The following is a 22,732-nucleotide window of genomic DNA, read 5'->3' on the forward strand; positions in this document are numbered from 1 at the left end:
TTACCAGTTTATAGAAAATCAAGTCGTCTTCGGCAGTGCATACATACCCAATCAAAGCAAATATGTGCAGCAGGAATGAATCCTCCTTGGGTTTTCTGCTAGGTTGGGAAGGAATTTCCCTTCAGTCCAAATGGTGTTTCCATTGACAGGAGATGTAGAAATTTCTCTCAGTTGTCTTATTAGTGGCTCTCAGTTCCTTTATTTTATGCATATCCTCATAAATATCAAGCTCATACTGTAATTTAAAGGAAGTAATAGAATGGAAGTATGTATTTGAACATTACTAGCTTTGAGGGAACCTAGAGGCTTTTCCAGTTAACAACTGGTGAAGCTGAATATTCTTGTCAGTGAGGGAGTGGAGTGGAGAAGGACTTTAAAGAAACCGTAAGGGTTTTGTTTTGTTTTCTTTCACTGAACAATGTGTACATGTTTTTTTCTATATTGGAGTATAGTTGATTAACAGTGTTGCGTTGATTTCATGTGCGTAACAAGGCAATTTGTCTTGGACCTATTCTTTTTCAAGTTCTCTTCCCATTTATTTCCCTGGATTTCCCTGATAGCTCAGCTGGTAAAGAATCCGCCTGCAAATGCAGGAGACTGGGTTCGATCCCTGGGTTGGGAAGATCCCGGGAGAAGAGAACAGCTACCCACTCCAGTATTCTTGCCTGCAGAATTCTGTGGACAGAGAAGTCTGTCAGGCTGTATTCAGTCTGTGAGGTCGCAAAGAGTCAGACACGACTGAGCAACTTTCACTTCACTTCCTATTTAGTTTATTACAGAATATTGAGCAGAATTTCCTATGCTGTGCGGTAGGTCCTTGCTTGTTATAAATGGCCTGTAAGGTTTTGTGAAGAGTAGGAATTCCCATTCCCTCTAGTGATACTTGAGCAAATCAGAGACTCATGGAATTCTTTTTTCTCAAAGCACTGATGTCTTACTGCATCCAGCTCAGCCACCTCTCAACTTAAGGTTCTAAAGATCACCCTTAGGCTTTGAGGAAATCGCGGTTTGAATCCCAGCTCCTTGCTTAATTGTGGGCACTATACTCACCCACTCTGAGCTGCAGTTTCTGCCCCACTCCCCACTCTTATAGATTAAATTACAGGAGAAATGTCAGGTGCCTGACATGACTCCAGGCACGTCACTTGAGGATCATAAGGAACTTGGCAGAGTGTCTAGCATGTAGTAAATGCCCAGTAAGGGGAAGCTGTGGTTATTAATAATATTCAGGTTTGTTTCTTCTTTGGGCCTGCTCCCACCCACCTCTGGCTCTTCTTGCTTTTTAGTACCTCTACCACTGACTGGGGGGGAAGGAGCAGGAAAGAAAAAGAGAGGAAGGGGATGAAAAGCAATTAGCCCTTTGGACAGAATAAAGGGGGAAATGCTGAAATTAAGTTTATGGATTACCTGTGGATTTAATTTTCTTGTTTTCTACCTGACTCCTGTTATCATAAATAATTCAGAGTTTTATCAAGAGCACCATCATTGTCTTCATCAAACCTGTATGTATGAACTGATTTTACACTTTCAAAAACTGACCTGTAACCCACCAGAAACCATTATATACCCGTATTAAAAACAGAAACAAATAAATAATGACTACCCTTGAAGTGTCCCCAGGAGAGAAATGTGGATGAGATGTTTTTCCCAGAAAGAATGTATATCAACCTGATTACAAGCCAGATTCTGATCTGATTCTTGGGATTTTGCTAAATTTAATAAACTCTCCTTTTCTTGTCATCTCCTGTATTTCCCTGTTGCTATTTTGAAAGTTTTGCCCTTTGAATTAATTTTCATCTTTATACTTCAAGTATAGCAGTTGTTTCTGAACTCTGAAGGTAACTGTTATCAGATTTCTCTTGTTTAGAAAATGCCTTGGTTAAAAGAGGCACCCAGTGAGATAGACTGAGGTTCTACCACTTGTGACCTTGGGAAAATTAACCTCTTGGGCCTGTGTCCTCATCAGTGCAGTGGGGTTAACAGTACTTCCTGAGGCTTTGAGGATAAAATGGGTTCAGTTCAGTTCAGTTGCTCAGTTGTGTCCGACTCTGCGACCCCATGAATTGCAGCATGCCAGGCCTCCCTGTCCATCACCAACTCCCGGAGTTCACTCAGGTTCACGTCCATAGGTTAGTATGTAACAATGCCACCATCAGCCTGACACTAAAGAGTGGACCACCAATAAATGTTCCGTCTCCTTTACACCTCCACCCCCTTGGTAAATTTGAACACTGTTTGTTGGTAATAACACTGTACCTCTCTTCTGTTTTAAGGATGTGCTTTTGGGGGAAAACAATGGCTTTGGTCTCATGAAGGATCCGTGTAATTTGACTGGCCCAGGTTCCAGGTATGTATCTGTAGTTATGATGCTCTTTGCCTCATGAATGCCGCCGGAGTTAAATGCTTCTGTTCATCTCTACTGGAAATTGAATTAAGATGTTACGATGTTTCGTGGTATCTCGTGCCGCCTTTTTCAGTGTGTCTAGGCTATGGGAAACCTTTTTATCCACAGATGACTTTGTCTAAGAATGATACTATTCAGAGTAGGTTTTGAACATGTGCTGTTGAGGCAGTGGTTGACTTCTCGCATGTTTAGGTCAGAATGGTTGGTGATTGTGCTCTGCTCCAGCATATCCTCTGACTTTCTCAAGTGGGTCCTCTCTGGTGTGGCTGATCTCTCTTGGCTGTGACCCACAGGATCAGGTCTCTGAATAAGCACGAGCATTCGTGAACAGCTTCACATAACAAGACAAATCATTGTAGGCACTTAGAAGACAGCAAGAAAGTCTTTTTTTTTTTTTTTTTAATTGCCTTCAAAATCATTTCTCCTTAGAAAAATATAATGGATAATTTTTAGAAGTAGGATCTTTGAACTATTCACTTGGAGCTTAATGAGTAGGAATTTCCAAAGAGAATTTCCTCTGAACCACGTGTCTGTACGTAGTTTTAATGCAGCATTGTAGGACTGTCTACTGTAATCTGGTTATTACTAATGGTAATATAGTTAATCTCTCTTGTTCTTTTTTAGGCCAGTTCTTTAATATTTATTGTTTCACTCAGTCATTGTTTCTCTCTTTTTCTGTATTCATCTTCTCAATAATTCAGCCTAGTAACTGCCAGCATGGTCAGGAAGTGGGTATTAAGTTACCTCCTTCACTGCCAAGGACAGCCTTGTACAGTTGGTTTTGCTCCTGTAGCTCTTCCCAAAGTGAAGCAAGGAGTCAAGGTGAGGCTAAGGGCGTTGGTTAGTTTGGGTGCATTAATTCAAAGCTAGAAAGAAGAGAAGGTTAACTAGAACTAGAGCTCTGCCAAAAGAGCACTGTTCTAAAGTCTAAGGTGAAACTAAAGTCAACCACAAAAAAATCAAATTACACAAGGACTTAAATAGACACTCCTCCAAATAGCAAATGGGCACATGAAAAGATACTACACATCACTAATCCACAGAGCAACGCAGGTCAAAAGCACACTCATTAGGATGGCTACAATCAAAAAAACCGTAAAAGAACAAGTGTTAATAAAGATGTGGAGAAAGTGGAACCCCTGCGCACTGTTGGTAGGATTACAAAGTGGTGTAACTGCTATAGAAACAAAAAATCTGTCATGACCAAGCAACCCACCGCGAGTATAAACCCAAAGTATTGAAAGCAGTGTTTTGAAGGGAGATTTTTATACCCATGTTCGCAGCAACACTATTCATGATAGCAGGGAGGTGGAAGCAACTCAGTTGTCCACAAGTGGTTGAGTGGATAAACAAAATGAAGTGTGTGCACACACTGGGATATTGTTCAGCCTTTAAAAGGAAGGAAATGGTGTCACAGACTGCAACGTGGATGAACCTTGAGGGCATTATGCTAAGTGAAATAAGCCAGTCGGAAATACTTGATGGTTCCGTTTGTATGAGGTATCTAAAGTAGTCATATTTGTAGACAAGTAGAGTGCAGTTACAAGGGCTGGAGGAGTGGGGAAGAGTTGTTGCTTACTAGTTACCTAGCTTCAGATTTGCAAGATAAAAATGTTCTGGAGGTCTGTTTTGCAACAATATGGACATGCTCAACTGAACATTTTAAAATGAATTTAAAGTAGTAAATTTTATGTTATAGGGTTTTTTTAACCATATTTTTAAAAAATGCTGAGGAAGAAAATGAGACAATCAAACTTTGTTCATGAATACTATGATTCCTGAATACATATCAGTAGATGCTTGTTTTACACTCGATTATAAAAGAGACTGAGACAAAATCTTATGACATTGGTCTTTATTCTTGGAAAACAATCGCCAGGAAGAAGTATTCTCAATCAAACTAAGCAGTTAACTAAACTACTGTCTTCAAAAATATACAGTTTAAGTGTAGTTTCTGTAAACAAAGACTAAGCATAAACTAAAAGCATTATATCAAGGTTTATTTCAGCTGGATCTTTAAAAGATACGCATTATTTTATTGTGTGTTTTAGTGACGTCTCTCCTTTTTTAAAAAAGCAGTATGAAATTACAAAATGAATTAGTCCTTAAAACATCAGATTCCAGTTATTTCATGTCCTATTAGAGGATGCTAAGTTCAAAAATATTTCATGGCCTACGATCTAAATAGCAGCGGGCAAAAGATACATTGTTTATTCAACAGACATTTATTGAGAAGGTACTTTGTGCCAGGATCTGGGGGTCCCAAAATGAATGAGACATGAGAGTCGAGAGCACCCTCAGCCAATCTCCCACCCCTGGGTTTCTCGTGGACCCATTTGGGAACCCGCCAAGAAGGACAGAATAGCCACTCTTCGATACTGAGAGGTTCCCAATAAAGAAGCTGCCTATAAATGAAAAGATCTGCGGTGGGAGGGAGGGTTTGCATCTGAGCAGAAGATGGTACCTTACTACATTTTATATTAAAGAGAGAATAATGGCAGAAGAGCTAGTTGGGTTCTTTGCGGTCTTTGCCTTCTTTATGCTGCTTTACTCTCATCTGGCCTTAGACGATTTTGTGGCCAGGACTGTGCTGACTGGGGACCGAGCCACAGCCCCCTTAGGACACGGGTCTGTGAAATGAAGAGTGCCATCTGCTCTCCAGATTCACTTGCACGCTAGGCAGGGAGCTGCAGATGTGGGATTTACGAACTATGGATGTTTGCTGGAGACTTTTTAAATCCTCACATTAACTCTTGCATGGCAGGCAGGCAGGGCTGCAGACATGTTTTCTTTGCTTTGTTCTTTTTTTCCTTTCAAACACAATAACAAAAGTACTGGAAATTGTTGGGTTTCCCCTTGGAGCCTAGAGGACAGCTGTTTAAACCACCGTGCTCGCTGTTTGCTCATTATTGTCAGTCTCTTTCTCCAGAGGTAACTGCTTATTAGCTCCTTAGGTGAGACACTCCTTTTCTTTCTTTCCATTTGGAAAAATGAAAACACTGGGAATCCAAGAGAAAGTTGTAAATAAAACCTGCGAATTCAGCAGCCCATGCAAATACTTTCCAAACAGACCACCCCCGTGGGGGCTCACTGGCAAGAGAATGAGGGAGCATTCTTTCCCCGAGAAGTCAGGACCTGGTTCCCAAACTTGGTCTAAAAGGAGCAGAAGAAATGTCCTGAAGCCTGTCCTCAAATGCTGCCTTGCATGGAGGAAGGGGGATGAGAGAGAATTAATGAAAAGAAATGCCCTGTGACATTTTCCTGTAGGAGTTTATGCCTGTCCCGCCGTTGCATTTCAACTTTCAGGTTCTTTGTCTGAGCAGCCAGGGGGAAGCAGTGTACAGTTTTTCCCAGGTCCTTCTCCCATGAGAGGGTTTTCCCGTCTATGGAACGCACCTTTGGCTGAGCTTTTGCCCCTTTGCATCAGCGCTAACCTGCATGTCTGTATCCCATTCCAGGCCATTTAGCTGTTCCAGCCGTGAAGAGATGCCAGCTCTCAGACACCACCCCAGACCTCACTGGGGGGATTCAGGCTGCAAAGCAGGTAGTGGTGATGCCTCTGTACCCAGCGGGGGTCCGGGGCCGCTGGACCCTCCGAGACAGGCCAGCAGAACGCCTTGCCCTCTGCCACTGTCCTCGGGAGCTCACGGGCATCTTTCAGATGCCAGGGCTGCACCCCTGAGCTCGGTCCTGCCTGCCCCTGGCCCTTCAAGCTATTGCTCACAGGCTGCAGCCCAGCCCTCCACACCAGCCGGGACCCCCAGAAGCGGCGACGGCCACAGCCCGGCCCAGCCTCCCAGCCCTGAGCGCAGGATGGAAGAGCACGCAGGGATGCGGGCCTCCCCGCCCTGGATAAAGCGGGCCTACACGGTCAGAGAGGAGAGCCTCCCCGAGGACCCCCCGAAGCACTACCCCAAGCCACAGGATGCCCCCAGCTCGAGCAGCACTTCCGACCCGGATACACCTCTCGGGGCTCCAGGCATTCCGGGCAGAATTTCCCTCCGGATCTCTGAGTCGGCCTTGCTGGCTTCCCCGCCACCTCGCGAGGACTATGAGGACGACGAGGTGTTTGTGAGGGACCCACGCCCCACCGCCACTTCCAGCCCCCGCTGCGATGAGCTGCTGCTGCCCCCACCGCCGCCGCCGCCCCCGCCACCAACAACCAGCCAGGCATCCCTGGCCCAGGGCCTGGACCACTTCCCTCCGCCTCCCCCCGAAGCTGTGTGCCCGGCCCAGTGGGAGGAGGGCTATCTGGAGCCCCGTGCCAGGTGAGATCGCAGCCCTCTGCCAGTGAAGAAGGGTCGGCCACCCTGGTAAGATTTCCACGCTCCAGGCTGCCCTGAGCTGCCTCTGCCGGCCCCTGGAGAGCCATGTCAGTTTCACGAGGTGACAGAACTGTTTCATCTGTTGAGCTTAGTAGTCCTTACGCAGGGCTTCCGCAATCGCTCTGCAGTGAAGAATCCACCTGCGATGCAGGAGATGCAGGTTCCATCCCCGGGTGGGAAAGATTCCCTGGAGGAGGAAAAGGCAACCCACTCCAGTATCCATGCCTGAAAAATTCTATGGACAGAGGAGCCTGGTGGGCTACAGTCCACAGGGTCGCAAAGTCAGACGCAAGTAAGCACAGCAACAAGTCACTATGCTGGCAGCCCTTGGGCGCTGAGGAGTGAGACTAGTGGAAATGGAAACCAGAACCCAGGAGGCCAGGTTTACTTCTGTGGGCATGGCAGCTTCAGAGAGTCCAAATAAACAGCATCCCTCTTCCCTGCCAAGAGCTCTGAATCAGTGAAGAAATAAGGCAAAAGGAAAGGGCAGACAGGAGACAAAAATAATCACTCTTATTACTGAGAGAGCTGATCCTGGAGAATATGGCTTCTGTCTGAGTATAAGTGAGTCTCCTGACACTGAACCTCAAAAAGGGTTGCCCCCCTAGTCACAGGCTGTGCTAGACACACGCACGCACACAGCGAGCACGCGTGAGCATGCCAGAGCGAGTCTAGGGGCAGTCTTACTCTAAAAAGAGGCTGGACTAGGAATGGGCTGTGGGCCGCTTCTCTCTGCAGAGTCACTCTGTATCCATAGGAAGGAATGAAGAGGAAGGCTGAAGGTCAGTAATGTTTAGGGAAAACTTCTTCTTGGAAGCCAGAAGAATGGGGAAGGAGCATTTCCCAACATACCTCCCTATGTATCACTGAAGATACATCAGCACCTTTGTGATAACTTCCTCTAAACACCACTATTATCCTCTGGAATCTGAGAGCAACATTCACCAAACCTGAACTCCTGTTCAATCCATCCCCCTTAAAAAGTCAGACATCCCCCTTAAAAGCCTCTCTGTGACCCTTTTGAACCTGCTGTTTGTGAGGATAACAACCTCAGAGTCTCCTGACATGCTGGAAGTTGCACCCCTGTGCCAGTGTCTCTCTGTTTCTTTCACCCTCTGCTGACTCTTCTCTCACCCCTCTCTTTTTTTATATATCCCTGCCAGCTCCAGCAAACTTGCCAAGGTGACAGTTGCCAAGGAAAGGTCCATGCCTGTTGCAGCCCATCTGGTTGATAATCAGCTGCCGGGTTCCAGATCACAAACTTCAGGCAAGAGTTTCGAGGCCAAGGAGACCAACCCACCCTCCACCACGGGTGCTCCTCCCCAGCCTGCTGGGTCTCTAAGCAAGCAGCCAAGCCCAGGACAGCCACTTCCCATGCAGACCCACAGCCTCATCCACGAGCCAGCCAGTGGGACTCCGGGTTTAGAAAAGAATGTCAGTTCTGGTCCTCAGAAGACCTCAGAAGACATCAGAACAGAGACGCTAGCCAAGGAAATTATCCACCAAGACAAATCTCTGGCAGACATTTTGGACCCAGACTCCAGAATGAAGACAACTATGGACCTGATGGAAGGTTTGTTTCCTCGAGATGTTAACTTGCTGAAGGAAAACAGCATAAAGAAGAAGGCCGTGCAGAAAACCATCAGCTTCCCAGGATGTGAGACCAAGAGGTGAGTCCCTGGCAATGTCCCCAAACAGACTTCAAATTAAAGTGCTTCCGTGGGGGTGATGATCCGGTGGGAGGATCATGAGCAGTTTGTATTTTTCCTTCTTTTGATTTCTCCTGGGTTACTACAGTATTTGCTTGCATGTTTGGTTTCCTTGAAGCTACTGTGGAAGAGATTTAGAGTGTTGTGTTTTTTTTTTTTTATTTTCTTACAAGTTTTCAATGTAAACTATGTGAATCAACAGGCTGGAACTCCACAGCTGGGGGCTTCAAGACCACTAACAAATAAAACCAGAGAGCATTTCATCTAAATTTGGGCTTGCATTTTAGGAATTTCCAACTGATCCTAACTAAATTACAGGAACACTGTGTTTGGAGTTGGGGAGGAGGGGAGAAAGGGAAGAACTACGTGGTGTTTCCAGGCTGTCCGATATGTTATCAGAGGCTCTGATCACTTTACCCAAGCCTTCAACAGTAACCTTGTCCAGCCTCTCCTCTTTCAGTGTCTTACAGAGACTAACAGGAAGTGACTTATCCAGGGCCATGTGTTTAGCAAACACTTAAGCACCCACAACGTGCAGGGCAGCCCATTGGGTCGCCTGTGGACCCGCAGATTAATTTTTATGGATGTGCCAGTTGTTCACCATGGGTGGTTGTCTTCCAGCCACTTGCAATAGGAAGACCAGAGTAGCTGACATATACATTTTTAGAAAAGCATTTCCTGGCGTTATCCCTGAGAACAAAAGTTTAGAAGTGAAATCCTCACGTGGCTTGGCAGCTTGGAAAGCTTCCTGAGGGATTTCAGAAGGATGACGTACGCCATCTTCTGGTTAAAGTGAGCATCGTCCTGTCGTATGTGAGACTGCAGATTGCCACTGTGGGCTTCAGGTAATCAGATAAGATGCCCAAGAAGCCCGTTTGTAAGCCAGTGAATATGTGGGGAGGCAGGGCATATCAGAAGAACTTTTTACTATTTTTTTCCCCCCACCCCCACTGACTGGATTAATGTAACTATATTTTTTAGAGGAATAACCTCACCAATTGGGAGATTAGTGAAAACAGCCTTCCGGTGATTCTGGATTCCATAGTAAAATGATGGTTTAGATGTTAAATAATGTCACAAAATGATGTCCGAGAAAACTAATTATGCCCACAGAGTCCTTTATTCAGTGAGTAGGTTCTTACCTACTGACTCACTGGAAAAGACCCTGATGCTGGGAAAGATTGAAGGCGGGAGGAGAAGGGGACAACAGATGATGAGACGGTTGGATGGCATATGAATTTGAGCAAGCTCTGGGCGTTGGTGATGGACAGGGAAGCCTGGCATGCTGCAGTCCATGGGGTTGCAAAGAGTCAGACACGACTGAGCAACTGAACGGGACTGAGAGTCTTACTTACAAAGTATGAGAGACAGCTTGATTGTAGTAAAACGAAGACTGTAGTTATCAGGTCCACAACTTCTAGATTGTCCTCCATCCTCGAAAACCCCCCTGCTGTGTAACCAGTGAGTAGGTTTTACATTTTGTATGTGTTCATTGTTGACCCATAGGCTCCAGGTTTCTCAAGCGTTCCTGAAAAAGGAAAACTGGTAAGTGTCCAAGCAACAATTATAGCAGGCATCAGACACATTATGGAAACCGAGGAGGAGTAGGAAATGATTAACCTAAAACCTGAGGTTGGTGCAGCACCTTGAAAACACTGTCATGGTGACTTAAGTCTTGGCTCCCTGTTGTCTCTCTGTGAAGCAGGAAGTCAGTGTCATTCTGGTATTTATCACAAGAGAACCATGCAGAAAGGTTAAATGTCCACAGTCCACTCCCCATCGTAATATTGCCCTCGGTGGTTTTCCATCCCAAGTACTCTGGCTTCAAGAGCCCCACACATAGTGATCAGTCAATCATAAATATTTATTAGGTCATCCTAACCCCTGGGAAGATATTACACAGATTTTTTTTTTTTTTACACATTTCCAAATGGACAGATGTGTGGTGAAATGAAGCTGCATGTGGCTGTACTCTTGTTCTCTCTGACCCAGGAGTGATGACAAGGAAGCAGTGGGCCTGTTGGTCAACTGTCCTGCCTACTACAGCGTGTCTGCTCCCAAGGCCGAGCTTCTCAACAAAATCAAAGCTATGCCAGAAGAGGTGAACGAGGAAGAGGAGCAGGCAGACATCAACGAAAAGAAGGTAAAGAAAGAATGGGGGACTTTGTTCTGCTCCCCCAGAAAGGTAGTTCTTGCCGGCTTACTGGTGCCTTACAGCAGCGGTGGGCGGGGGCCAGGGGGAGGCCTGTGACATCACCAACCCCGCTGAGCCAGAAGAGATTCTCCACGTGCAAGGCCCTTGGAGCAGTTGCTTCACAGCTGTCCTGTCATTGTCCTTTTTACAGATGGCCGAAGTGAAGGGTAGAGGGATTAAGGTGGATTTCCTACAAGTCACACAGCTAGGACTAGAACCCAGGTCCCCTGCTTCCTGGTTCAGCACGGGGATCCCGACACTGTTCTCAGCAGTCGACCAACCAATGCCGATGGTCTCTGTCATTTCCATGTCGTTTTTCATGGTCAAAAGGAAAACTAGGAAGTCTAGAAACTTTAAGGAAAAAGAGACTGATTGTCAAAAGATACTTCGAGAAAAGCAAGTGTTGCTCCTGAGATCCCCTCCCGTATACCACAGGGAAAAGCTTGGAAGCACAGTGTTGGAATTGAGTGGTTAGCATTTGCTGCTCCTACAGAAATTTAAAATGTAAAGCACTTTCAGAATGACCGTTATGCTGGTGTCTTCCCACACGCCCTGGAGATCTCAGCCCAGCTGTGCCCGGCTGCTTTCCCCACAGCCCCAGAGGGGCTGCCGGCCTCTGTGCTTATAGCTCTTCATACGTCTCAGGCCGGTCTGCTGAAAAGGGCTCTTTGTTAAAACACTCGGCTCGTGCTGAGCCAGGAATGTAAGTGCTTCTCAGTGGTGCCAGTTCCAGGAAACCTTCTCATGTGATTTCTGTTTCATTTATTCCATAGTATGTGTCCTAAGCTCTCTTGTTTATGTGTTGGAATGAGACCAGAGGATATAGACCGTGGGAGCAAGGAGCAATGGGGCAGGAGGATTTAGGGGCTTTAGAAACACCTCCGTCAGTGACATTCTCTCTTCTACTGACTCACAGCGCATGGCTAACATGCTGACACGATGCAGCCGCTGTGGTAACACAGGTTCTCTTAGCCCAAGGCCTCCTTACGTCCACGCCATAGCACGTCTCCTGGCCCCCATTCAGTGGGATTGGAGGGAGAAACCACCTTGCTATAGTCTGTCTATATTTATCCCAAAGAGGGGGGGCTATATAAACACCCTTATAAATACTTCCCTGGTGGCTCAGACGGTAAAGCGTCTGCCCACCCCGGGTTTGATTCCTGGTTCGGGACAATCCCCTGCAGAAGGAAATGGCAACCCATTCCAGCACTCTTGCCTGGAAAATCCCATAGACAGAGGAGCCTGATAGGCTACAGTCCATGAGGTCTCAAAGAGTCAGACACGACTGAGCAACTTCACTTTCATTTTCATAAATACTAAGTTGCCATAACATCTTTAACTGAATATTTTACAGTTGTTTTGTTTTCGTGTATAGACATACCCTGCCCTACAGTAGCAGTGTGGCAAATTATTTGTTGCCTTTTCCTCCCCATCTTAATTTTATTTTTTTCACTGCTTTTTCATCACGTTATCATCACCCTCTCATTCTAAGAATTATGTGACAAGTATTTTTAGACTGAGAACCGAAGGAATAAGGGATTAATCCTCACAAGAAATGACATTAGGTACTATTTGTCAAGCAAGTCTTAGTCCCAGATGTGGGCTGTATTTTTTTTACTTAGTGCTTTATTACCTTCTTTATTTACACAAAACTGCTCTGATGCCTGTATTGTCACATTTTAGGCTGAATTAGTTAGAGTGAGTCAGGAGAGGAAGGCGGGAGGTTGGGGGGGCTTTCAAGACAAAGGGTATAGCCTGAGAGAAGAGGCAGAGGTGTGAGAAAGCATTGGGAGCTAGTATATATTGAAGGGAGATACTTCCAGGAGGCTTGACATTTCGGGGTGTAAAATAGTCTCATGATTAAATCAGAATTTACCAAATTTAGAGGCTAACAAAGAAAGGCCATGAATGGTAGGAAGGAGATGAAATGGGGAGGATTCATGGGGGCAGGAGGTCATGGAGGTCACATGGGGCTTTGTCTGAAATGCTAAAGTTTGGATTTTATCATGTGACAGTGGAGAACCTTATGAGATTGTTTTAATAAACTGCAGATTTATTAATGTGTAATAGAATGTGTGTGTGTGTCTTGCATTTATATATCTGGTCAGGAAACAGGAAATATGTAGGCTTTAAGTGATGTTGTTGAAGGCATTTATTAATAGATTCAGCATGAAGTTGAAATGCAGTTCTCTCCCTGGTGGCTCAGATGGTAAAGAGTCTACCTACAATGTGGGAGACCCGCGTTCGATCCCTGGGTCGGGAAGATCCTCTGGAGAAGGAAATAGCAACCCACTCCAGTACTCTCGCCTGGAAAATCCCATGGACGGAGGAGCGTGGTAGGCTACAGTCCATGGGGTCTCAAAGAGTTGGACACGACTGAGCGACTTCACTTTCACTTGTCACTTTCCTGATATATAACAAGCTTTTCTAAGGATGGTTTTAAAACATGATGTTTGGTCAAGATTGTTTTAAGGCCAAGTATAGCCTTCCACCAAATTCTGCAAAGCAATAATGTGCTCCCTAATGTTTAAAGTTAGTAATAACCTAACATATATTTCTTGGCATGGAACTCACTAAGTGTCAATGGAAACTATAGTCCTGATTTATTTATATTTTAAAACTTAAAAGTATTTCGAATCCATTCCCCTTTAACATACTTTTTATTTATATATCCTGGATGATGAATTATAATATTGCTCAGACAGTAAAGAATCTGCCTGCAGTGCAGGAGACCTGGGTTCGATTCCTGGGTCGAGAAGATCCCCTGGAGAAGGAAATCACAACCCACTCCAGTATTCTTGCGTGGGAAATCCCATGGACGGAGGAGCCTAGCGGGCTACAGTCCAAAACACTCACTGTGTGAACTTCTGACAGACATAAAAATCTAAAGACAGTTTAATACTTCTAACTGTTTGGCTAAACCCTACCATATCTGTTAGACAAAGATCTGCTTAACCAGATCCCATGATTCTCTGTTCTGAAGGCCAGAAGACTTTGGCTTAGAGACTTGGTGGAATATTTCAAAAAGAATCTGTTGTTCCTTAGAACTGGCTTTCCCCAGGAGACCACTAGTGACCCAGATGACTCTCAGCTGCCTGTTTCTGTTGCCCTTGCTTCATTCTTGAAGTTCCAAGCTTCCCTCTGGTCTGTCTTCCTTTCAGCCTGAACATCTTCCTTTAGTGTTTCTGTTTTTAAGCATTTTTCTGCTGGTGACAAATTCTTTTAGTTTTCCTTCATCTAAAAATGTCCATATTCTACTGTCATTTCTAAAGAACTTTTACTGGATATGGAATTCTGGGTTGACTATTCTTTTCTTTTAGCATTATAAAAATGTTGTCCCATTTCTTCTTGCTTCCATCATTTCTGATGAGAAATGCACAGCCGTTGAAGACTTGTTCCTTCTATATGGAATGTTTTTATCTGAGTGCTTTCAAATTTTTCTTTCTTTGATTTTTTAGCAGTTTGGTTATGATGTGCATGGGTCTTATTTTTTTCATTTGTCCTGTTGGGGTTTGCTAAGCTTCTTAATTCTATACTTATGTCTGTCGCTAAATTCAGGATGTTATTAGCCAGTAGGTCAATTTTTTTTTTTTTTAACGTGCTAATCTTTTCCTTTTCTCCTTTTGGGACTCCAGTGACACAAATATTAGACCTTTTGATATGGCCCTGCAAGTCAAACTATTTGTTCATGTTTTTAATGTTTTCTGTCCGTTCGTTCAAATTGGATTATTTTTATTGATCTGTTTTCAGTTTCACTGACTTCCCTGCATTCTGCCAGTGATTTTTTTTTTTAATTTCAAATATTCCAGTTTTCAGTTGTAAAATTTCCATTCAGTTACGGTTTTGTAGTGTCTGGATGTTCATTTCAGGAGTGTTTACTTCTACCATGGAGCATAGTTACAAAAGTTTTTTAAAGGCTTCGATAGTCCCAGTGTTTGTTTATCTCAGGGTCAGCACCTGTCGGTGGTCTTCCCCTGAGAGCTGCTCACGTTTTACTGGTTCTTTTCATATGGGGCAATATGGTATTTGAACATTTTGAGTATTATGTTGTGAGACTCTGGGTTCTGTGAAAATCCTCTGGAGAATGTGGATTCAGTGTTTTGTTTTAGCAAGCAGTCAGCCTAGTGAGGTTCAGACTGCAAGTTCCATCCCACCCCTGGGTGTTGGTCCCGGTTCAGTTCGGTTTTCAGAACCTCTGCTGTCTCCTGTGTGTCTGTCCCCAACGGGCACCTTTCAGGGCTGAGCTGGGGGCTCGGTGGCTTTCAGTTCAGTCCTGAAAGCCTCAGCTGTGCTGCTTTGGGTCTGTCCCACACGTACAGGCTCTGGGTGAGCCAGGACCTAGGCAGTTCCAACCCAGAGTTAGGGGGTCTCCCTTTCCTGCTCTCTCCTGACCAGTATTCCCACTCCTCCTCCCATCCCCCTCCAGCCTCTGGCTCCCAGAGGCCCCTTTTCCTGCACCTCTGGCTGGAAACAGACAAGTTCTCGCAATGTCACAGCAGCCTGCGTGGCCGTACTGTCTACATGGGACTCCCCTCAATAAGAGAAAGAAAGAGTGGGGAGACCCCCTTAGAGTTTCAGTCCATGGGGTCATTTTCCCAGTTCCTCTAGACAGACAGAAGGGTTTTCTCTTGGAGTTTTAAGTGCGCATGCCCTGCGGCTGTGCAAGGAGAGTCACCTCAGGGAACGGGGCTGGGAAAGGGAGGAAAAAATGAGAAGGAAGGGGAAGAACAGGATTTCCGCCGCAGGCTTTATCCCACAGAAGGCGGGGCTTCTTTCAGCATTTTTGCTGCCATACCATCTCTGCAGTTCAGTGTTGAGGCTATTCCCAGAGCAGAGCTAGAACATAAAAAGGGGGAGAAACAGGAAACTCGCCCCGGTCTGGGTCATCCTTCAGGCTTGCTCCCTCCCCAGCAAGCTGCCAGTTAACCTTGCAGTTAACAATCAGCCGCCTGCCTCCCGGGGTTTATCATCAGGGAGAGAGATGTGGCGGATTTACATCCAGGAAAGTCTCTAGTAGCTACGTGCAGACTCAGTAGGAAGAGAGGGTAGTTGGAAGGGTTACAGCTGCCCAGGAACGTGATGATATGGGTCAGAGAGGGAGGTGAAGGAGGAGCGGTGAGAAGCCGATGGATTTTAGTTTTCAAAAGAGGAAGTAAAAATGGACAGCCTGGTAGCAGATTCCACATGGAGCACGGAGGAGAGGAAAGAGGGCTGACTCCGGAGTTCCTGGCTGAGAGGACTGTTGTAACAGAAATAGGAAAGCAGAGGGAGGGAGGACGATGAGCTGCGTTGAATTTTGAGGAATTTAATCATGTTTCTTCTTGTATGTCGGAGAGTCCGGTTACCAGGAACCAAGAGATCTCAGAACCAAGAGATCAAACTAGGTAAGTGTGACAGCGTTCTGGTCACACGCCTTCCTGAGAGAAAATGAGAACCACTGTTGACAGGGAGCGTGCTAGAGAATATCTGCCTCGGCAGTGGGTCCCCCCCGGCCTTTCTGCTTCGTCAGCCACACAACGTGGGATGGAGACTTGCTCGGGACAGAAACCGCCCCCGACTTCTCTCTTGAGTGAAACGCAGCTAAAGAGAACAGCCCATGCTGCTGCTTGGATCCTCGAGCTGAATGTCTTTAACTAGTCCCAGTTTTTACCAGCAGGAGCCCAAATTTCCCTCTGTCCTCAAACCCTAGCCATGCGGCCGTGTTAGCTGCTCAGTCACGTCCAACTCTTTGCTATCCCACGAACTATAGCGTGGCAGCCTCCTCTTTCCCTGGAATTCCTCAGGCAGGAATACTGGAGTGGGTAGCCATGCCCTCCTCCAGGGGATCTTCTCAACTGAGGGATCGAACTCAGGTCTCCCACATGGGCAGATGGATTCTTTACCACTGAACCACCTGGGAAGCCCTGAGGGTCCCGAATTACTCTGTTTAGATGAAGACAGGCCATTGGTCGAGGCCGACTGTGTGTGTAGTGATGTTATTGGCAACCCTGTCAGCACAAGTCACCAGAGCAGAAGGCAGCACAGTGTTGGGGGTGGGGAGTGGTTGGCTATCTTCCCCTAGGCTCATCTACCCAAGTGACTGACTGGTGTATGTTCTTCAAGGGGCTGCCTAATCTTACCCCTAGCACAAAAGAGGAACAGCTTGAATGTATAACACTTTTTATATTTTCCAAAGTGCTTGCTTCATCTTACCTGAGCTTCACAACATTCCTCTGAGCTGTCTTAACATAACAACAAAAAGCCTGAATCCTGCGGCTGGGTAACCTGGGCCTAAGCCCAGTGCTGCCCCTTTCTGTCTGCCTGAGCTTGGGCAAGTGACGTAACTGCTGTCCGCCTCACTTTCCTCATCAGTAAAAGGGGGATAACAGCACCCATCTCACTGGGTTGTTGTGAGTAAAAATTAAAAATAGGAAAATGCCTAAATGGTGCCTGGCATAGAGAAAGAGCTCTGTAACTAAACAGAATGATTATTTTCAGGCAGACATTGGGATGCCTGTGCTGTGGATGAGAAAAACAGATACAAAAAGTCGAGTGACTGGCCTGAGAATGAATTTCTGTCATAGCCAGATCTCCTGATGACTCCTGGTCCGGTGTCTGCATTGGCGCTGGAACCATGAGGAGGTGGACAGGGCCCAGCAGGATTTCAGGCTGCAGATGGCAAGGTGGGAGGGAGGGACTGTTAAACTATGTTACCAGTGAGAAGCCTTATAAATAGCAGCTCAGGCGGGGGAGTTAACAGTTTATGCCAGACGAGAAGTGGTTAAATGTCGGAGAAGTGGTTAAATGTCGGTGATTTTGCAAATTAGCTCCTGAGAGACTAGTAAGTTATTTTTAAAAAAATCAAAACACCTCTCCCCTCTCTCTCCATTGAATTCCATGGGTATAAGTTGGTGGGTTTTTTTAAAAAAGATCTGCCTGGCAGAGAAATGGCTTTGAATACAGCCAACTTTCCCTTGCTACCTTCAGTTATTCAAATCCCTCTTTAACTACATTTAAAAATCCAAATCTCCAAGGGCTTGGTAAAATGAAAAATTCAAATACCATCCAAATGTGCAATCTTTGGGTCAGGAGTGATGGTGTAACTGCTCAGTGATGCTGGTATTAGCCGATCTGGCTGGGCTCTGAAGGATCACATTACAGCCCTGCCAATAGCTTTCAGAAATCAAAATGCAAAATGTAGATGGTTCTTCCTGCAGAAGCCTCCCTGCATCACTTCTAGGCATTTTCTTCTCATTCTGTCCATCCTTGTCTCATGAAGCCCAGAGTTCATGTCAGCTCCTATACAGGCAGACCTATGATTCTTCTGCTAACGTTGATGTCTTTGAAAAACAGAGCAGGCGCCAAGCATTGCCTCTGCTGTCCCAAGAGTGTGCAGACAGCAGCTGCCTGCCTGAGACCTGCAAGCAGGCTTGGGTGCAAGCAGCAGCACTGCCCCATCACCCCAGGAGTGTGCACGGGCCTCTGCATCTGCACAGCGCGTATCAAGGGGACAGCGGCCAGCACATGCTGCGGAAGGAGACGGCCAGCACCCAAACTAAAAGCAGCCCCTTGGTTCTGGACAAGATGGCAGAGTAGAAGGACTTGAGTTTGCCTCCTCTCACGAAAACACCAAAATCAGAACTAACTGCTGAGCAACCAATGATCAAGAAGACTGGAATCTACCAGAAAAGATAGTTTACATTCAAAGACAAAGAAGAAGCCTCAGTAAGACAGAAGGAGAGGGCACTTTTACGACATCATCAAACCCCACACCTGCCAGGTGGATGACCCACAGACTGGAACATAATTATGTCACAGACATTCTCCTGCAAGAGCGAGAGTCCTGAGCCCTCCATCAGGCTCTCCAGCCTAAAGGTCTGGTATCAGGAGGAGGAACCCCCAGTGGGGCTTGAGTTCAGGAGTTCCACAGGCCTAGGGGAAACAGACTCCACTCTTGGAGGGCACACGCAAGGTTTCACACACACTGGGACAGTAACACCACAGTAGCCTGAACTGGACCTACCTATGAGTCCTGGAAGGTGTCCTGAAGAAGCAGGGGTCAGCTGGGGTTCACTGGGGAGCAAGGATACTGGTGGCAGAGGCCCCAGAGACTATTACTCAGTGTGAGCTCTCCTGGAGGTCTGCCATTATGGTATTATGACCTGGTCCCACCCAACAGCCTACAGACCAGTGCTGGAACACTCAGGCCAGACAACCTGCAGGAACACTGCCCCACCCATCAGCAGACAGGCTGAGCTCACAGCCACTTCTGAACACACCCCTTGATATAGCCCTGCCCACCAGAGGGTCAGGACCCAGCTCCATCTACCAGCTGGCAGACACCAGTCCCTCCCACCAAGAAGCCTGCACAGGCCCCAAGACCAGCCTCACCCCCCAGGGAGCAGACACTAACAGCAAGAGGAGTTATGATCCTGCAGCCTGAGAAGTGGAGACCACAAACACGGAAAGACAAAATGAGACGATAGAGAAATATGTTCCAGATGAAGGAGCAAGATAAAAACCCACAACTAAGTGAAGTAGAGAGAGGCAACCTGTCTGGAAATGAATTTAGAGTACTGATACCAAAGATAATCCAAGATCTCCGGAAAAAGAATGGAGGCGCAAATCAAGAGGATACCAGAGGTGTTTAACAAAGAGTAGAAGATTTAAAGAACAAATAAACAGAGATGAACAGTACAGCAACTGGAATGAAAAATATGCTTGAAGGAGTCAATTCTTCTGTTGTTAAAGCAAAAGAACGGATAAGTGAGCTGGAAGACAGAGTCATAGAAATTGCCGCCATGAAACAGGATAAACAGAAATGAGGACAGAAACTGACAGATATTGAAAACAAGCTAATGGTTACCAAAGGGGAAACGGGGGGGGAAAGGATAAATTTGGGACTTGGGATTAACATATATACACTACTATAAAGTGGGTAACTAACAAGGATTTGCAATGTAGAGCATGGGGAACACTGCTGAGTATTCTGTGAAAACCTATATGAGAAAAGAATCTAAAAAATGAATATGTTTATGTGTAACTGAAACACTTTGCCATACGCCTGAAACATAACATTGTAAATCAACTAGACTCCAATAAAATTAAAGCTAAGAAAGAAAAAACAAAAGGCAGAGTAGCAGAGGGAAGACTGAGTGGGCTGGATGCTGACCCTGGTGGCTGTTCAGCCTTCTTTGACCCACCCTTTCCCACTGAACCCCGCTCACTTGGTGGCTGCCCTTCTAGTACCGCTGACCTGTCACCTTTAATTCAAGCCAGAACTTGGACATTTCAAGGACATTTGTGAACCCTACTTAAACTGAAGGAGCCTGAGAAAGTTAGGCAGCCAAGTTCAGTAGAAGCTCAGAAGAAGAGTGCTCCCTTCTCTTCACCACTCACCCCCACATCTGAGGACAGGCTTACTGGTTAATGTTTGTTTGCCGATTAAAACTCAGCACACTCCAGTTTCCTCACCTAGTGCGCTGCATAGATGAGGGAGTATCTCCTACAAGACCGCTGGGAAGGCTCACGGAGATAATCTGTAGACTTCCTCACCATGTCTGGCTCATAGTAATTGCTCCACAAGTGGTATCTGTGATTAATACTCAGCGCTGTAATCTCAGGCAAATCCCTAGTTCCTTTGACTAAGCTGCTCTATTTGTTAAACCAGAGTATATACCCTGCCTGCCTGTGGTATTGTTGTGAGGATCAAATGATGAGACCATGTCTTGAAAAGACTTTTAAAAGTGAGCAGTGAACAAACCAGCTGGGAAGGCAGCGTTGTGCACAGCACGACGTGACTGGACAACATTCCAAGGCGACGTGTGATCGTTGGCTGAATAGGTTAGATCGAGGACTGAATAGGTTCTGAGAAAGAGAGGAGACTGTGGTCTAAGGTTGGGGGCGGTCCATACAGAGCAGAGGAGGGCCTTCAAAGGACAGGGAGGATGCCAGTAGAAGTGGCGCTTGTCACCTCTGACCACTCGGCTGGCTAACTTTTGCTGTGTGTCTCCTCTCTCACGACAGGCGGAGCTGATCGGAAGCCTCACCCACAAGCTCGAGACCCTCCAGGAAGCCAAGGGGAGCCTGCTGATGGACATCAAGCTCAATAATGCCCTGGGGGAGGAGGTGGAGGCCTGGATCAGTGAACTCTGCAAGCCCAACGAGATCGACAAGTACAAGATGTTCATCGGGGACTTGGACAAGGTGGTGAACCTGCTCCTGTCCCTCTCAGGGCGCCTGGCCCGCGTGGAGAACGTGCTCAGCGGCCTTGGTGAAGACGCCAGTAACGAGGAAAGGGTAGGCGGCTTAGCAGCTCCCTTCAAGTCTCCTCCCTGCCTCCCTCGAGTCCCATGTACACAGAAGTATGGTGAGACAGGAGTCCTAGAGAAGACCACCATCTCCCTGGGGCAGGGAGGGGGGGTCCGGCATACAGGTGTGCAGGGCAGAGAGGGGAAGGCAGCTCCCACGCCAGGATGTCATGTCACAACACCTCAGCCTCAGGGATACTTACAGGAAAGTAAAAACGTGGGCGCCAGAGTTCCTTTCCTTCCTTCCTGTCCCAGAAAAAGGCATAATGAAGATGGACGTTAAAAACAGAGAGGCATGACGAAGCTATTGGGGATGAGGAGAGGGCCCAGGAACATGAGCTCAGGCTCCAGGGAAGCTGCAGGTGAGGGGCCAGGGACAGCAGGGGAGGATGTACCCACTGTTGTCACCGCACCCCTCCCTGGAAGAATGGAATGACAGCGGTGGTGACGTGACACAGAATCCGGGGCGCCCTGCGGGTCAGGCGTTGTGGGCTTAGATGCTGTAGACACGGCCTCAAAGAGTTCCCACTAGAGGCAAGTAAGTGTCGCAGCCAGGACCGGAGCCCTGCTGTGGTCCCAGGTGTCATCACCTCCTTGAGCTTCATTGCGGAGCTACAGAGCATTCTTCACTTGCTCATCTGTGCAGCGGGTATTTCCTGTGTGTTTGGTATGGGCCACCTTCTGGTGTAGGCACTTGGGATACTTTGAATAAAGCAGTCAGATCCCCGCCCACATGGGACCGACTTACCAAGGAGGTCAGACAATAAACAGAGCTGTAACTTCATGTACACGCCAACTGACCAGCACTCCAGCCAGTAAGAGGCAGCTCTCTTGCTTCCTGACTCCTGGAAATTAGGGATTTCCCAATCATTTCTCCAAATGCACTGCCTTAAAAGGAAAGGTATGTCTTGGCAAACAGATTTTTGAAAGATTAGAAGAGATCTACATGGTAAGCATTTAGGAATGGGACTCTGAGCACCCAGGACACCAAACCCCCACCCTGGACCAGTGCCCTGCGGTGTATATGTGCCAGGCCTTTGTTCCCTCCAGACAGTTTCCCTAGAAACTAACTGTCCTTGCCTCCAAAGTGTTGTCCCTCCTGCCTGCCTTCCATCCAGCGAGCAGTGAACAAGAACCTGCCGAATTCCAGCTGCTCCGCGTGCTAGGGCTGACACTGGCTAAAAGCAGCCCCCCGCCCACCCCGAAGGCAGCACCAGACAGTGAGGAGGACCAGTGTGGAAGCAGCGAGTGTGTCTAGTGTGCTGCTGTGCAGTGATACACTCACGGCCTCGGGAGCACTCTTCGTGTGGTGCTGGGGTCAGGAGGGACTTCACACGAGTGCCGCTCAAGTGCCGTCTAGAGGGCTTTCTGAATGCCAGGCGGACTGATGGGAAAAGCTTCACCGTTTAGAAGGAATGTTATGGACAAAGCCCAGGCAGACCATGGCGTGTTGAGGAACTGAGTTACATGCGGTTGGTATGTCTAGAACATAGAGTGACACTTGACTGACTTGTTTTTAAGGGAGACCAGGAAGGGCTGCCCAGGTGGCGCTAGTGGTAAAGAATCTGCCTGCCAGCTCGGGAGACATAAGATACATGGGTTCAATCCCTGGGTCAGGCAGATCCCCTGGAGGAGGGCAGCAGCCCACTCCAGTATTCTTGCCTGGGGAATTCCGTGGACGGGGGAGCCTGGTGGGCTCACAGTCCATAGGGTCACAAGAGTTGGACACGACTTAGCACACAGGCAGGAAGGGATAATGAAGCTGCTTTGTCCCCGTGGGGCATCAGTGGGGAAGCCATTATCACCTCTGG

At 46.9% G+C, this 22,732-nt stretch overlaps 1 protein-coding gene across 4 annotated transcripts in view; it reads left to right on the top strand.

Moving 5' to 3' along the window:
* Nucleotides 1-22,732, top strand: part of SHROOM3 (shroom family member 3) — a 330,680-nt gene that overhangs the window by 304,824 nt on the left and 3,124 nt on the right. For all 4 annotated transcript variants that reach the window (XM_018049607.1, XM_018049610.1, XM_018049609.1 and 1 more), the window contains 5 exons: nt 2,274-2,347; nt 5,863-6,672; nt 7,893-8,399; nt 10,431-10,581; nt 20,638-20,910. In XM_018049607.1, the coding sequence (XP_017905096.1) occupies nt 2,274-2,347; nt 5,863-6,672; nt 7,893-8,399; nt 10,431-10,581; nt 20,638-20,910 (1,815 nt within the window). The remainder of the gene's footprint in view (nt 1-2,273; nt 2,348-5,862; nt 6,673-7,892; nt 8,400-10,430; nt 10,582-20,637; nt 20,911-22,732) is intronic.

The sequence above is a fragment of the Capra hircus genome, chromosome 6 (assembly GCF_001704415.2).
Source record: "Capra hircus breed San Clemente chromosome 6, ASM170441v1, whole genome shotgun sequence".
NCBI lineage: Eukaryota > Metazoa > Chordata > Mammalia > Artiodactyla > Bovidae > Capra > Capra hircus.